The sequence below is a fragment of the Mustela lutreola genome, chromosome 7 (genome assembly GCF_030435805.1).
Source record: "Mustela lutreola isolate mMusLut2 chromosome 7, mMusLut2.pri, whole genome shotgun sequence".
Classification (NCBI taxonomy): domain Eukaryota; kingdom Metazoa; phylum Chordata; class Mammalia; order Carnivora; family Mustelidae; genus Mustela; species Mustela lutreola.
This window is the reverse complement of record NC_081296.1, coordinates 117,454,584-117,471,436: the sequence shown is the minus strand read 5'-3', so window position 1 is coordinate 117,471,436 and position 16,853 is coordinate 117,454,584. Positions and strand designations below refer to the sequence as shown.

The following is a 16,853-nucleotide window of genomic DNA, read 5'->3' as shown; positions in this document are numbered from 1 at the left end:
CCCCTACAATGATTTTTAAAGGTTGACTATTAACATACCATTGAAACAAAGTTTGCTAATCTACTATTTATATAGAAATTACTACTGACTTTCAACAAAGAAAATCTCTTTGGCAGATTATAAATAGTAGGGTGTTTCAAAATACTTTTAAAAATCCAAAGACTGAAGTCCACACAGTCTGGAAGAAAAAAGAGCTTTAACATATGTCAAACCCTCAAATTAATCCCCAGTACCTAGAAAAGTATGTGGAACATAGTAGTGATTAACTAGCTCAGTGTTTATTAAAAGTGGCCTAAGGCACATAATTTAACCAAAAAATTGGAAATAATAATTTCATTTTTTTCCTGTATAAGGGGAAAATTCTCTGCCTACCTCTTATATTTCTGTATTAAATAATACTTAAGAGACCAAAAATTAAAACAAACTCAAATCTGAAAATACTTGTACTAGAGATACAAAGATGAGTAAAATTAGGTCTAAAACTTCGTACCTGGGTAATCAGGCCTACCGTAAGGAGACTAAGAATGAATTTTTCCAGAATTACCACAGAAAAAAATGTATGGATTTTCTGGAATTCTCTCAATTCCTACTCCGACACAACTTTTACAAAGGTTGTGGATTAAAAACACAACAACAAAGGGTTGTGGATTGTTTTGAGGAAGCAGTGTTGGCCTGAGGAGAAGTTAATTGGCAGCTGTAATTTGAGGACCTATGAGCAAACTGGAGTTGAAGATCTCTATAAATACTGCCAACTTCTATTCTTTATATGTACCCTGTTACGAAATATTTCTCCAGTCACCTGTCACTATAGGAAAAATTTCACCACTGTTTCTTTTAAGTCTTGAAAAACTCAAGTCTTTAAAGAAACTGTAGACACACAGTGGCCTGCAGGAGGACACTTCCTGGTATGGAAGGCTAAGACCGGAACCTAGAAGAGAGGCTTTTCCAGAAGCAAATTTGTGAAAATAACACTAATTGTGCCTACTTCAGTTTTGCACAGCATCAACTTCGAGAATAGTCTTGTGGACTAGTCCAACCCAGTATTGTTGTAATTGTTAATATTTACTGAATTCTATGCAATTATCTCAATCATCTTTGGGAACTGGACTGAAATGAAGAGAATACTCTTTGCTGATCACTTTGGAGGGGGGCAACTTACTAAACTCTTAACCTGAAAATAAACAAAATTAATTGTATTGAGAAGGAAGTTATTTCTCTGAATAAGTTATTTTGAAAAATAAACACTCTGAAAGAAATAAATACTATGTCAGTGGATTTTTAAAATAAATATATCTTTTTATATTGTGAGGAAACCTAATTAATTGTTGTCATCTGTGTTTGTCATGAGATAGTAATTTTCTAATCATTCTATACAGAAGAAACCAGGATTTGGTAATAGGAATTTTAGTTAATTTGTTTTGTGCACTTAAAACAATTATTTTCTTATTTTTAAGTAGGCTCCATTCCGTAGTATGGAGCCCAACATGGGGCTTGAACTCAAAACCCTGAGATCAAAACTCAAGCTGAAATCAAGAGTGGAACACTTAACCAACTGAGCCATCTAGGTACCCCTGTTTTGTGTACTTCTTAAGTTGCTCAGGAACACCAAAAATCGCTGTATCAGATACTTTATTATTTTTGTATCAGAGAATGGAAAGAGTTAATAATAACTTTTCACACAATTTTGTAAAAGAGCCAGGTTGAAAAAAATACAGTATAAATAAAAGTAATATACAGACAGTTTAACTTCTGAACATAGAGGAGGAAATTTTATTAGGTAAAAGCAATGGATTGAAAAAATGTTAACAGAAATTTCCCATGTAACTCAGTAACTCCGTTTTATACTGATATACAGAAAATAATCACATTATAGAATGCATTTATATTACTTATAATTATTGTAATTCTTTACATTTGTAGTTTAGTGTAGTCACAATTCAAGTCATGTTCCTTTTCTGAATCTGCTTCTACCAGTCAGTCAAAAATTATTAGTTGAATCTCAACTTATATTGATCTGGCACCTTTAATTATCAGTAATCTTTAATCTTGTCTGCTTCCTACTTTTTAAAAGTCTGCAGTTTTATATGGTTCCCAGAGATTAGCGATAGTTTTTAATTTTGTTTTTGTTTTTTAGAATGTAACACTTTTCTAAACTTATTTCTCTTGAAGCAGTTGAATTCATATGAATTTCAAGTTTTTAGTGGATTTCTCTGCTCCCTTCAGGCCCCTATACCCACTAATCACATTCTAACTAACTTTATCTAATTTTTTGCTAGTCTAATTAGTAGAATGAATATTCAAGTTATCATCCCACTTTATACCTAGAGATTTTAAATGACTTTACTTCTGCATATACTATTATGTATACTGTTAGATTTGTGTAACTCTTTAAAACATTTGAAGAAACAAGCATAAAAATAAAATAAGCATTTCTGAAAATATATACCATGATATTATATAAGAAACAAAATAATAATAATAATGAATTGGATAGACAGTTAACCAGAAGTAAAACTATAAGTGTATTCACAATAAGGAAATAATACGACTAAGACTCATAAGGTTCGAGCATATACATATAAAAAAATATTTGAAGCCAGGTTAAAATCTCATCAAACATTTCATTTCTAGTGGAAGTTTTTTTAAAACATAGCAATTATTCTTTCACTCAATACTTAGTTGAAATTTATCTTGAAATTTGAAAGCTGAGAAATAATGGTATTATACATTAATACCAAGAATATATATTTAACAGAAACTCATTCTACATTATTAGATTATATTGCTAAATTCAGAGGAAAATAATGTGTCTTAAGATACATTCTTTTGGTTGTTCGTGTTTTATGAAAATCTACCACTATTGAAGTAATAACCATTTCTGTTTTTCTTTCAGCTTAACAGGCTTAAAAGGGAACTTCATTAATCTTAATAATTGTTTGTGACTGGTATATAGAGTGAAAAAGAGGAAAGGCAAATGTTACATTACAGTGAGTAATAACTAGATTATCTTTCCTTGTTAAAATATTGGTCTCACTTTTTTTCCTCTGTACCCACATCTTTTTATTTATACTCTAAACTACAGATTTTGGGGTATAATTTTTTTAACTGTCTAACTATATTTCATAATATATAAACTGTGATTCAGTTAGGATTATATGTTTACACAGATATGTTATTATCTCTTTATAATATATTTATAGTAGCCTAGCAAGCCCTTTGATTTCAGAAGGGACCATGGAAGATAATTAGCATATAAATTTTCATTTTAGTGTAGCTTTAACCATTGATGTCATATGAATATTCTAGTTACTTTTCTTTTGGCAGATTTTCCACAAATACTAGGAGAGTCACCATGAATCAATTTTGTCACAGCAAAGTGATTCCAAAGTGATCTTTACTGAGTTTTCTTGGATCCTTGAAACTGGAACTTTTGGGATTGATGAGGTTTGTCAGGAAGACAGAAAAGATGGTGTCACTTCAGATCTGATATTCCTGGGTCTGGACTTAAAGATTATCTGTTGAAGATTGATTCTTCCCCATGTCCTCTCCAAATTCAGATCTCACTTCTCCAGAGGTTTAGAAGGCCCTATTTCACCACTGCCACACAGAAAAAGACAAAACTCAAGAAAAATAGTATTACAAGTTGACTGCTCTACAAGATACAACATAATTCTTAGGTCAGAATTCAATGCTTTTGGCACCAGGCCAGCACGACATCACTACAACAAAGAATGGGAATAAAAGCACAGTTCCTAAGACTTAAGTTTATTTACTTTCTTCCTTAATGTAACTCATTGTACCTTTCAAATATAAGGTGTTCTTATTACTAATATAACTCTTCACCTTTAGAGGCATTTTCTTTTTTCTTGCATGAGTCAAGCTAGAATGGGTAGGACACATGCCACATGAAAAGACAGGAGGCCAGCCAGGTAGAGGACAGTAGGGAGGAAGGAAGCAATTAAGAGTCTTCCCTCAAATCAAATAATTTTACAATGTACTTTTTTTTTTTTTTTCAAAGTTTATCTATTTAAATTATCTCTACGTCCAAGGTAGGGCTCGAACCCATGAGCCTGAGATCAAACACCGAATGGTCTACCAACTGAATCAGCCAGGTGCCCCACAATGTACTTCAACTTGTTAATGGAAAACCTCTGGTTGAAAGATCCAAGAAATTTAAAATTTCATGTTCTTTGTACTGAGTGCCTTCACCCATTAAGCTAACATTGTTTTCTTTAAATAGTAAATGTTGTATACTCTGCAAATGAAAATAAAGTACACATTATACACACACCGAGGAGTTTTCCTTCCAGTTCCTAAGTTCATAACTCTCCTAAACTGCCCGTCATTCAGGGTAGAATTTTATTTTTTGCAACAACACTTTACCCTAATTTTTTTTTTTTTAAGTGATTGTCTCTTAAAATATTTTGTCCCAGGGGCGCCTGGGTGGCTCAGTGGGTTAAAGCCTCTGCCTTCAGCTCAGGTCATGACCCCGGGGTCCTGGGATTGAGCCCCCACATTGGGCTTTCCTCTCAGCGGGGAGCCTGCTTCCCCCTCTCTCTCTGCCTGCCTCTTGGCCTATTAGTGATCTCTATCTGTCAAATAAATAAAATCTTAAAAAAATATATTTTGTCCCACATTAGGGAATGCATAAGCATTTGAAAGAAAAGATGATTTTCATAATCTGGACAATTATATTTCTGTCATCTAAAAATGAGCTCTACTGATTGATTAGTATAAGCAATTGGTTTAAGTACAATAAAAACAAAATAATAACTTCTAAAATAATAGGCTGTCTACCTGACTGTATTCCTTTCTCAAATAGTAAGTACAGAGGGTTATGCAAATTTTCTCACATAAAAGTGTTAATATTCCTAATTCTGAAATGAAATGTCTTTTACATATTTGTCATCCCCCTGGCTCTAGAGTTTCCTCTGCCTTCTTATTGAAATGGTGATTAGTATATTGGTACATTCAATTCAAAACCAAGTACTGGATTGCAGTCTTTACACCATCTTTTTTGTCAGCAAATGAGAGAGATAATGAGAAATTATAAAGGCTTCCTGCCCCCTAGTGATCTGTGGTAGATTTTGATAGGAAGAATGAACAATTCTGTCACTACCAAAGGACCTCAATGATTTGGTTCTCCTAAATAAAAGGAGACAAATAGGATTTAAGTTTCTAAATGCTAAACTCAACTAAGCATCTGAATATAAACATGTAAGTGGTATTAAATTCATTCAAAATTAGCATGAGTTCACAAGCTGCTATTGTCATTTAGCTAATATTCATATTTACCAATACTCACAGACACAAAAATCCTTGCATTTTAAATCATTGCACCTTTGCCTTTTGCCAGCAGATAAATTTGTAGGTGGCTAAATTTCATCTGGTTTGAGTAGGAGACTCTACCCATGTTACCAAGTAATATGTCCTTGAGTTTGATAGAAGGCAATGAAAGTGGGCCACCTAAGTGATTATATAGACATCATTTACGGAGTCTTCATTAACTTGCATTTCTCATTTCACTTAAGAAATAACATTGAGATGGTAGAAAGATGACCATTAAAGTAGTAGATTTTAATATAGCGGTAGTAAAACCTGTTGTATAGATTTTAGAAATCAGGCAATAGAATCATAAAGTTAAAATCAGATTGGGAGGGGGATTGTTTCACTTAAAGCATTAAATGTTCATTTTTTTAAAGTTTGCTGCTAGGTTAGGATGCATAAATGACTGTCATTTCCTAACATTATCTTTCATTTCTTTTATGAGTAAGACTGTATAAGTTAACACAAAATATTTTTGGTAAATTGAATTATAAATAGCTAGAATAATTAACTTTTGATTTTAGACAAACATACTACTCTATAAAATTTAATCAATCACAATATGGCAATTAGGGATTTTATTTTTTACCCAAAGAAATGAAAATCTTCTTACCCACATCATCTGTTAAGACAAATAAGACAAAAAGAGGAAACTGGTTCTTCTGGGGCTCTGATTTTTTGGGGGGAATATTTTCAAATGATTTGAAGTATTGAATTCATCAGTCTCATAACCAATAAAATGGTTATTGGTTGGAGATTAAAACTTAAAGATCAGGAATAGGGAAAACAGAAGGGAAAAAAGTCACAGAGGTAGAAATAGAGAAGTTGAATTCAAATTAATTTTTAATTGAGCACTTAACAATGGGCCCTCCAAAATGGCTGATAATACCTCTAAAGGTTTAAGTTTAAATAAAGAAAATTAAACCATGTCAATATTATTTCTAAAACATCATTCTAAGTGACCCATTCAAATAGTTTCGTTTCCAGCTAATCTATTTTCACATTATCCAACATGTTTACGAGGTACCCACTACCTTACCAGGCACAGCAGATCACAGATGATGAACATGGAGCACAGAGTTTCATAGGAGCTTGATCACATGTGTTCCTAGGCTGAAAAGGCCTTTCTTTGTACCTCTTGGGAGGTGAGGTATGTGGCTTAGTGATTTAAGCACAGGCACGCATAAATCAAATAGGTTTAGGTTCAAATTCCAGCTCTAGTGTTTAATTTCTGTGTGATCTTAGGAAAAACACTCCAGTCTCTCTGAACCTCAGTGCCCCATCTGGAAAATCAGAGTAATACTTACCTCATACAGCTGTGAGGTTAATTAACATTGTGTATTGTAAAGCACAATAGTGGAGCCTAAGGAGCACTATGTAAATGGATGCTGGGATTACTCAGTGTGGGCTCTAGTAGGATGGACAGACCATGGGCTTCCAAATCTGGGCAGCAGCGTCAGACTCTTAACACCCATATGAACCCTATGTGATTCAGTTCACTGGCATGCATCCTGTCTCCCCCATTCACTACACCTCACGTATCAAGGAGATGGGGGGCCTTTCCCAAGGAGATGGCCCCACAGAGCTTTTTGGCATCCTGGAATCCTAGGCATTGTTTAGGTTGGGGGCCTGTACAACACTGGCATTTATCACCAAGAAGCACTTGTTACAAAGGAGATGGGGTAAGGAAAGATGAGGAACTGATCAAGTAGATTAATGGAAAAAATTTAACTCATAAAACCCATTAAAAATTAAGAAATACACCACATTTCTTGATTTTCAACAATGTGTATACATACACATTCAGGTTTTTCTTTTGATTGATACTAATTTACCTCTTTGTTAATGATGGCAAAGTTTTGTTTAACTGCTGAACTGGTTCTTTGGGGGTGGGGGAGGATTTTTCAGAGATCTATTAAATATGTGAAGTTCCTTAACTAGGAGTGTAGAGGAACAAGTATTGTTTAACCCCAGGAACAAAGTTGCCAATCACCACCAGTCTCCCTTCCCCCTTTTTTTTAGAATACAGAAGTTGGTGCATCATCTCGAGTATTTAGGCTCATCCTTGCCATGTTCACAGCAATTGTTTTATTAGGCATTTTATAGCTGTAATTTTTTTAACGTATATTATTTTAACCTATCAAATTGATCTCTAATCTCACCTAGACAATTCTAAATGTTAATTTTTTTATTCAACTTTAAATTTTGTTCACATTTTTGTTCTCAACTACAATACTTAGGTATGATTTTTCACGTCAGTCTCTTTTTCCTTTTAATGGATCCTCTGACTGCCCTAGCAAAGTCTGTCCTTATTTTAATTCCTTTCATTTTATAACTAGCCCCTGGAATACTTATGTACTTTCTTCTAAGTTTTGTCCATATTCAAACTTCATACATTAAACATTAGCTGTGTATCATTTTATGCATGAGAGTCATTTCTCTGAATTATTTTTACTTTAAAAATATGGGAGATTAAGACAAATTTCTGAGTCCTACTCCATTGCCGCCTTGTTGTGCTTTATTAATCTGAGATTTTAGTCCTGTTACTAAAGAATTCTAAACCTCTGAGTTGCACTGTAACTGGTGACAAGCTTGTTAGGCTCTGACTCCCTTTCTCCAGGATTTCTTGGTGGAGAACAACAGGCCCTTTAAGCAAGACTCTGTAAGACACAAGATCCCACATCTATCTGTCTAGATTCTCTTTTCATTTTTGGATTTGGAGCCTAATTACATAAATTATAAAAGCAGGAGAAGGCAGCTTCCACAGTTTTGGTTCAATGCCTTCACAGCATGGAAGGCAAGAAGCAAGTGCAAGGAGTTACAGCCCTGTAACCCCAGCAGAGAAAGGAAGTCGGAAGAAACTGGACTGGAGAGAGGTGTCAGCCATTTTTCACTCCCCTTAAGAGGCAGGTGGCCTTTCCTCCTTCAGGAGGAAAATTTGTACAATACACTTACAGAAGCCTGTGCTGCCCTGTGGTTAGTTCCAAAACACCTCACAAGGTGTCCTGTGTAATATGAAACTGGGAGGAGACAACATGGTGAGGTGGGGCTTTGTGAAACCATAAACATCTTAGTTACGTAAAGTTAGATCATGTTCAATGTTTATATATTTGCTTGCTAATTGTTGGTTGTTATCATGTGAAAACATAAATTAACCCCCCCTTTTCCTAATGGAACATATAATCCTTTATACAGGGTGGTAGTATTTGGGAAGAACCCTACTCTTTAACAGGGGAGACCATTGCAATAGATTTTCATGAGGGTTATGTAAAAAAGTGATCCCCCTAAAAATTATGTCTACCTAAGATACTATATAAACAGTTTGGAGATTTGGAGTGAGTCTCTGATGGTCTTTGGGTTTGTTAAAAACTTTTAGCAGGTTCCTATCAGTAGTAATGTATACACCATATTTCATTTAAAGTTGCATTTCAGATTGAATTCCTTGATAAACTACTGTGTCCAAGGGTAAGATGAATCACTTTTCCTGCTTTTTGTGCTATGCAGCTTTTAAAAAAAAATGCCTTACTTCTCATTTAACTTTTAGTGTATTTCCCCCATCTCCATTTCCCATTATTTTGTTCTCATACCACACTGTTCCTGTTCTTTCTTAACACCACAGTGTATCCCCACAAATCTCTGAGCTCACACTGTGCTCTATTACTTACTTCCCTTTCAACTAGATCTGTGTTAGTCAATATCTCTCAATTCTCTTGGCAATTTATTCTTTTATGCAAACTATAGAAAAATATGACTTGCATATCTTAAAAATTTGATGTAAACAAAAAGCAATGTTATGAAGTTACTGTTCATAATTACAAAATTATACTTTAAATACAGATGTTATTTAAAATCCCTTTCATTATGAGAAGGGTATTACAATGCAAGTAATTCACATTAAAAGGCATTCTATTCAATAGATGTGTTTATTGGTAGGGTCAGTTTTGCCAGTGTTTTAATTCACATGTAATTCATGGAGACCCTGTGGTAACAACAGCTAATACTACTACTTTAAAAGTGATAAACTATTTCCACTTATATGCTCTGTGGTTATTTTATAGTCCTCAAATTTTGTATTCCTTTACAGAAAAAAAAAAAAAGCATAGAGATAAACTGCAATTTGCCACAACACATTTCCTCCAAATCTTAGATAGTATAAAACACAAGACATTTTTTCCACACTCTATACTTTTATAGAACAACCAGATTTGTAATTGATTTCTTTATTTTATTTGATTTATCAATATACATGGCAGCTTTCTCAAATCTCAAAGTTCCAAAAGTATGTAATTTTAAAGGTGAAAAAAAAATCATTTTTCTTTAGATGTCATATTCCTAGAGAGCTATTAAAGTCTATTTATAAACAAAAATAATTGATAAACTAACACACTTTAGAAATCAAAATATCTTAAATTATTTTAAGTGAATACAAGATATGTCTTTTTAATTAACTATCATAGTTAAATTTAATATCACAAAACAAATGACTTGTCCTCACTAATTTCTCAAGTGGGGTAAAGTCATTGGGTTTTACACTTAATATAAGTTTTAAATGTGATTATTAAATGATAATATCTTATCAATTATAGGAAATATTCATTTATAGGAATTTCCTTAGGTCCATCAATGTTTTTAGGCCAAGTGTGAGCCCATGTCAACCTTCAAGTTTAGAGTCAATGCACCTAACCTGCCTAATAAAGCATGTCAATTTAAGAATATGAATTTCACTGATAAGGGGGAATAAACAGTGGCTAAATCACTGTTCAACTTAACAAAAAAAAAAAAAAAAAAAGGGGATAAAAGTGGATGAGAGTTTCAAAAAACTAATTACCTAAAAAAAGTTTTAAAAATGAGCATGAATGGCCAATGATATTGGATTTAAAACTTCACAGGATAACCTTAAAAAAAAAAAAAAATCCCACATAGAAATAGTAAAGTTATCACCTTATGATAAAAAAAAAAAAAAAAAAACAAAAAACCTAAGGTTTAATAGTCATTGGAGGAGTAACAACCACTGGTAGTCTACATTGAAAAGTAATTTTAATCATAGCTAAAACAAACTAAAATCAGAGAATTCTATTAAGAAATAACAAAAATGATAAACATTTAGTAACACCTAAAATGTAGATACTTAAGATCCTAAACAAAAATATTAAAGGTAAAAGGGCCTTAAAATTTTTTCCCAACAATCCATCTTATAAATTTCTAAATAGCTCATATCCTTTGCTTTGGTGTTTTTTGTCTGCTATCAACTAAACATAGTACAGTAGAAAATCACTTATGTTCTTTTCAAATGCTTGGCATTATAATGTGATCTCATATCTTTCCTCAAATTAAACTTTGCTCCACATATTCCACATGTATACAGATGAACATCCATGTGCTGTTCCAACTGTTCATTATTTGGGAATATCTGAAAGCAGACCTGGCATATCGTCTCACCAGCAGATAAATGAGAAATCATATGCCGTACATGGTCATGTTTTCTGAAGTTTCCTTGATCACAAATGGAACAGACATACCTGGCCATGCCTTTGTGCATATCATTGTGCAGTCGCAACTGACGCTCTCTTAAAAACTGCTTTCCACATGTCTGACACACAAACTGTTTTTCCTTAGTATGAACAGTATAGTGTTCTCTTAAGTGACACCGCTGATAAAATCCTTTTCCACACAGATTACAAAAATGCTTTCGCCTGTGATCTCTTTCGTTCTCTTCCATGATGGCACTCTTAAACACATCCTGGTCTAGGCAGCTAGACATATGTTCCATCACTAGATTTTCGGTCTCAAAACGTTGGCCACAATTAGGACATCGAAAAGGACAGGCGGAGTGTTTGAACAACTGCTTTTTTTGCATACTGTTTATCTGGAAATGGTTGTCCCTAAAATCATCCAACATTTCCACAAACATATCTCTTATTTCCGACTGCTCGTCGGGATTCTCTTCCATGTCCATCTTCTCCTCCGCGTTGCCCAGCCCGTTCATTGTCAGATCCTGGGGTTCCCCACATCTCTGAGCATGTTCCTGAAGCTGCCTCCCCTTAACGAGGATCTGTCCGCACTTGCCACACGCACAGATGTTTTCAATGTGTTTGGCTAAGTAATGAGACGACAGGTCCTCCTCTGTTATTGTGAGTCCGCAGAGCTCACAGGACGCGTTTTCGGGATCCTCTTGTACCGGACTGCTGTTGTTAGGGGGCCTCAGACTTTCTAAACCACCTCTTTCATCAGCAGCTATCGACATCCGCGGTTTGAGAGATTTCCTACCGCTTTTCTTAATACCGATATCCTCTTCAACGTAGTATCTATAAAAGGGCTCTTCGGGCTCATCTTCTAATTCGTCGTTGTCGGTGGACTCATTACAGTCTTTGTCAGTCACTTTAATAATGTTAAAGTCTTTCAGTTCATCTGTGGGAATATCTTCGGGCTCCATCTTGATGATGATTCTTTTCCTCTCAGCAGCTCTGCTTTTTTCCTCGCCGGCTAGCTCAGACTCCACTGTGCTACTTTTTCGGCTTCCGGTAGTTGAAGTTGAATCATCAGCAGCCTGGCTGGTGTCTCCTCTGTACTTGTCTGTCTGTGTGGAAAATGCTTTGGAAGACTCCTTTTCGCCAAATTCGGCTTTGATAGTGCCATCTTTTCCATCCCTAATGTCGACTATTCTGTGATAGGACCTTGTGTTCTGGTATGAATGTCTATTAGTACAGGTCAGCACATGCTCATCTAACAATTTTTCACAGCTAAAGCCAAACCCACAACTATCACAGGTGAAGCTCCGTCCAAAGCGCCGTGACACACGTTCCTTTGGAGTTGATAATTTGGACACAGAACTTTTCTTACATACATCAAACAGTGGTTCGGGAAAACTGCCTAGCTGTAAAGACTCGTCATCGGGCTCTCTGTTGTGTGGAGTATTTACTGTTGAACTTGGCTCTGCACACCACCGGTTGGCCTCACTGCCATTTCTAGCCACTGTGTCTTCATACATCCTCACCCCAAATATCATTTTGCTGTTCTGTTTGCTGGAAGCAGAGGATGAACACTTTGAGCTCGAACAGTCTGCATCCTGTATGTCTTCTAAGCAGTCAGGAACGTTGTACAGCTGCAGGTAGTTCATTGCCACCTTAAACTGCTCAAAACTGGAGGGAGCCGTCATAATTTTTCCCAAGTACATAAACTGCAAAATGAGATCAAAACACTCGGCACTAATTTTCATGTTGCTGAGATTCAGTTGTGCGGTACTGTGCTGATGGTTCATGAAAAACATTCTAAAATAGGAGCTACAGGCAGCCAGAACGGCTTTGTGCGCTTGGAAGTAAATGTCGTCGATGGCAATGCAGCAGTCACAGAGAAAACCCCACTCCCTCTGGTTGTTTAGCTGCTGGAGGACGTAGCTGCTGTGGCTGGGCTTTGCCATCTTCTATTACTGAGAGACCTATGTGACACAAGAATAGTAGAGTCAGACAAGGTAACTTTAGAAAAGGACCTGAAAAGGAGGGTCGCTTTGATCGCACATTGGGACTTGGGCGATTTGGCTATCACAATAAAGGGATATATAAATAGCTCTTCATTCTAATGTAGCAGAACTCAGTAACAGACACCCAAATCATCTTTCAGACGTGAAGAGGACGGTAACCCAGCCATTTAGTCAAGCTTCTCATTTTGGTTTTAAGAAATAGAAGCTAAAGCATCCAAAGCAAAAACCATCATTTTGGTTTCATCACAACTCTACGGGGGAAAATGTATGCTAAATGTGAAAGGAAAAAGTTTAAAAGTATCTGAAAGATCCAAACAGTGAAAGTAAATAAAATAGCAACTTAAAAGTACATAACTGCAGAATATTAAAAAGTCTCACAAAATTGCTACTAAGGAACTATTGTTCATTTTTTTAAAAAGATTATTTATTTATTTGACAGACAGAGATCACAAGTAGGCAGAGGCAGGAAGAGAGAAAGGGGGAAGCTGGCTCCCCGCTGAGCAGGGAGTCAGATGCAGCTGATCCCAGGACCCTGAGATCGATCATGACCTGAGCCAAAGGCAGAGGCTTTAACCCACTAAGCCACCCAGGCGCCCCAGTATCGCTCATTTTTTAAGGGTGATGAGTGTATTTTAAGAGTCCCTATCTTTTAGTTATACATACTGACATACTGATAGATGAAATTATATAATCTAAAATACACTAGAAAATAACCTAGTGAGGTGGGTGTGGGGGCTACAGATGATACAAGATTGGCCATGTGCTGATAATTACTGAGTCTGGGAGACAGGTATAGTTAATTCTATTTTTGTATGTTTGAAAATTTCCATAGAAAAATTCCATTTAAGATGCTTATTATATTGGGGTGCCGGGGTGGCTTAGTGGGTTAAGCTCAGGTCATGATCCCGGGGTCCTGGAATCGAGCCCTGTATCGGGGCTCTCTGCTCAGCAGGGAGCCTGCTTCTCCCCTCTCTCTGCCTGCCTCTCTGCCTACTTGTGCGCTCTCTCTGTCAAATAAATTTTAAAAACCTTAAGTAAAAAATAAATAAAATAAAATGCTTATATTATATGGAAATGGCAACAAGTAAATAGGTCTGATCAATGTTCTTCCCTTGATTACTGGAGAAGCAATCAGTCTGTAGAGTCAGAATATGTCTTATATTGCTGGGCATGTACTTTAGGGAATAACAAAGCAATGGATCCGTTAGGGAAAGAGGTGTCTATCCTCAAAAGGTAAATTTTTCCTCATTTTTTTAATTACCAAAAAAGAGTATACAAAGTAACATGTACAAAAAATTCAAATATATAAAGTAAATAGAATAAAAACACACTTAGGTCACATACCTCTTCCCAGAGGTAACCTTTCCAAACACTCGATTGTGTATCTTCAGTTCTGTTTATATGTATCTATACAGAGTCAATAGATTTTGAGTACCTACTCAATATCAAAATCATACAGCAAGAGCAAATGGAAGCCTAGGCACATAGTCTTTGCTCTTGCTGTATGATTTTTTTTAAAAAAGGTTTTATTCATTTATTTGAGAGAAAGAGAGAGCACAAGCAAGGGGAGCTACAGGCAGAGGGAAAGGGAGAAGGAGGCTCCCCACAGAGCAGGGAGCCCAATGTTGGGCTAGATCACAGGACCCTGGGATCATGACTGGAGCAGAAAGCAGATGCTTAACCAAGACACCCAGGCTTCCCCTAAATGGTATCATTTTATATATACCTTTCTGCAACTAGTTTTCTTCACTGAACATATGGTAGACACTATAAATATTATTAATGTAGTGAGTTGACTTTGGGAAAAGAAGAGGGAGAGAAAAACATTAAAAGCATTAGAAGCCCTATCCATTATATTGTAAAACTAAAATAAGATCCAATTTTAGCCTCAATTTTTAATCTGTATATATAAAACTTCAGAATCTATCTTCTAGTTAAAAGTAAGTTCCTACACAATCTGAGCATAAAAAGAACATTTAACAAGCTGTTCAGAGAAATAAAATGTTCAGTCTTCAGTCCCCAAACCCTTGAATCCCTACGGTGGTAATTAAGAGGTATCTACGCTTATTTCCACGTGCTTTTTATCTGTTCGCCACAGACTATATGTGGATCACATATCCCTTCTCTCCACTACCTAAGGACCTATCCTACCTCCTTCTTCCGGTTCTTCCTATCTAATGACAGAAAGTTGCATAGCCAGGGATGTACCTCTAGTGAAAGGAAGGTAGCCTATAATGAAACCTACTGTCTTCTTAAAATTGCAACGATTATTAACCACTTTTGTAAGGCAGGTCAAACATGTCACATAGGTACAATCTTTCAACCTTTTCAAGCTTCTATAAATCAGGTATCTGTACTTAATGCTAGGTATGTACCTAGATACAAAAGGCAATATATGCACAAAGATATTCATCAATAATCTGAAATGCCTGGTAATAAGGGAGTTGTAAGTAAACCAAGGTAAATCAACCTTTACCAAGGTAAATCCACTACCTAAAATTCACGGTCATGTGGTCTTTAAAAATTATGTAAAACGAATCCAAACAACAATAAAATGAAAACACACACATACACACACACACACACACACACACAAATGCTGACCCCAAGCCCATTTTTTTTAAAAATATTTATTTATTTATTTATTTGACAGAAATCACAAGTAGTCAGAGAGACAGGCAGAGAGAGAGGAGGGGAAGCAGGCTCCCCGCTGAGCAGAGAGCCCAACGAAGGGCTCGTTCCCAGGACCCTGAGATCACAACCTGAGAAGAAGGTGGAGGCTTTAACCCACTGAGCCAAGCCACCCAGGCACCCCCAAGCCCATTTTATTTAAGAGGAGATTTCTAGGTCTATAGTCATTTTGTGGGACTCAGAGAGAACTTTAATGAGTAATAAAGAGAAAGAGGCAGAAGGATAGACATCTCAAAACAATTTTTAGTAGTAAGAGTTGTTAAAAAATGAAACAAACTCTTTTGGAGAACAGTGGATGCCCTGCATGGAAGATGGATGAAAAGTCGTTGAGGACAGTATGATAGAAGGAAAAGAACACAGGCTTTGGGTGCACCTGCGTGGCTCAGTCGTTAAGTGTCTGCCTTTGGCTCAGGTCATGATTCCAGGGTTCTGGGATCGAACCCTGCATCGGGCTCCCTGCCCAGCAGCCTTCTCCCTCTCCCACTCCCTTTGCTTATGCCCCCTCTTTCACTGTCTCTCTCTATCAAACAAATAAATAAAAATTAAAAATGTAAAAAAAAAAAAAAAAAGGAACACAGGCTTTGGATCTGAGAGTCCTAAGTTTCAATCTACTTTTGCCACCTTATTTATCTTCACAGACCTCAAGTTTCCTGAATTGTCACAGTGGGAATAATAAAATGTCAAATACCCTATCAAACATGAGGAGTCATAGAAGCAACGTGTAAAAGTATATTTCCTGACATGTGATAACTAATGGAAGTCAGACTGGAAGTTGCTTATTCAAGCATCAGGAGCTATGCTTGATTAGATAACCTTAAAATTTCCTTCCAAATGGAGGAGTCCTGCAGAAGAAAGCCAGCAGTTAATACATAAAGACTTTCAGGTTTTAAATCTCCTGTGCTTAAAATAATGATATAAAGAGCTTAAAAGTTCCAAAAACTCTTCTATTCTAAGCTAAATGGAAAGCAGTTTTATGGCCAGCCACCAAGCCTGGCGCAAAGACATACACCACCACCACGACAGGCACCGCTACCACTGGAACCATGGTTCAGTTCCGTTGGTAAAAACACAATCTGTGTTAACATAAAATACGAACACAAGAGCACCAAGGGCATTTTCCTTGCAACAAACATGCACGGAGCACTTTGGGCGCCAGACACTGCATGAAGTACCGAGGATTGGCGACAGCCACGAGCAATGAGCATTCTGCCACCTCGAGGACACACCCCTGAGGGGAGCCTTGACTTATTCCGCATTAGTGACTTCATTCAACATGTACGTATTCGGTAAAGTGCCTCCTTTGTGAAAGAAGGCATCACGCTCTGGTGACAAGAACCAAGGGCTCCGGGTCAGAAAGGCA

At 36.2% G+C, this 16,853-nt stretch overlaps 1 protein-coding gene and 1 non-coding gene across 5 annotated transcripts in view; one reads left to right on the top strand and one right to left on the bottom strand.

The window, feature by feature from the left end:
* Positions 1-1,072: 1,072 nt before the first annotated feature.
* On the top strand, positions 1,073-1,141 carry LOC131837309 (small nucleolar RNA SNORD2). Its single transcript, XR_009355971.1, has one exon. It is a non-coding gene; the product is annotated as a small nucleolar RNA SNORD2 (small nucleolar RNA).
* Positions 1,142-1,612: 471 nt separating this feature from the next.
* ZBTB1 (zinc finger and BTB domain containing 1) overlaps positions 1,613-16,853 on the bottom strand; it is a 31,109-nt gene continuing 15,868 nt past the window's right edge. For 3 of the 4 annotated variants that reach the window (XM_059182302.1, XM_059182301.1, XM_059182303.1), the window contains exon 2: positions 9,230-12,760. In XM_059182302.1, coding sequence (XP_059038285.1) covers positions 10,601-12,742 — 2,142 coding nt within the window. In that variant the 5' untranslated portion in view covers positions 12,743-12,760 and the 3' untranslated portion in view covers positions 9,230-10,600. Of the gene's footprint in view, positions 3,598-9,229; positions 12,761-16,853 lie in introns of those variants that run through there. The other variant, XM_059182305.1, reaches the window with a different exon arrangement.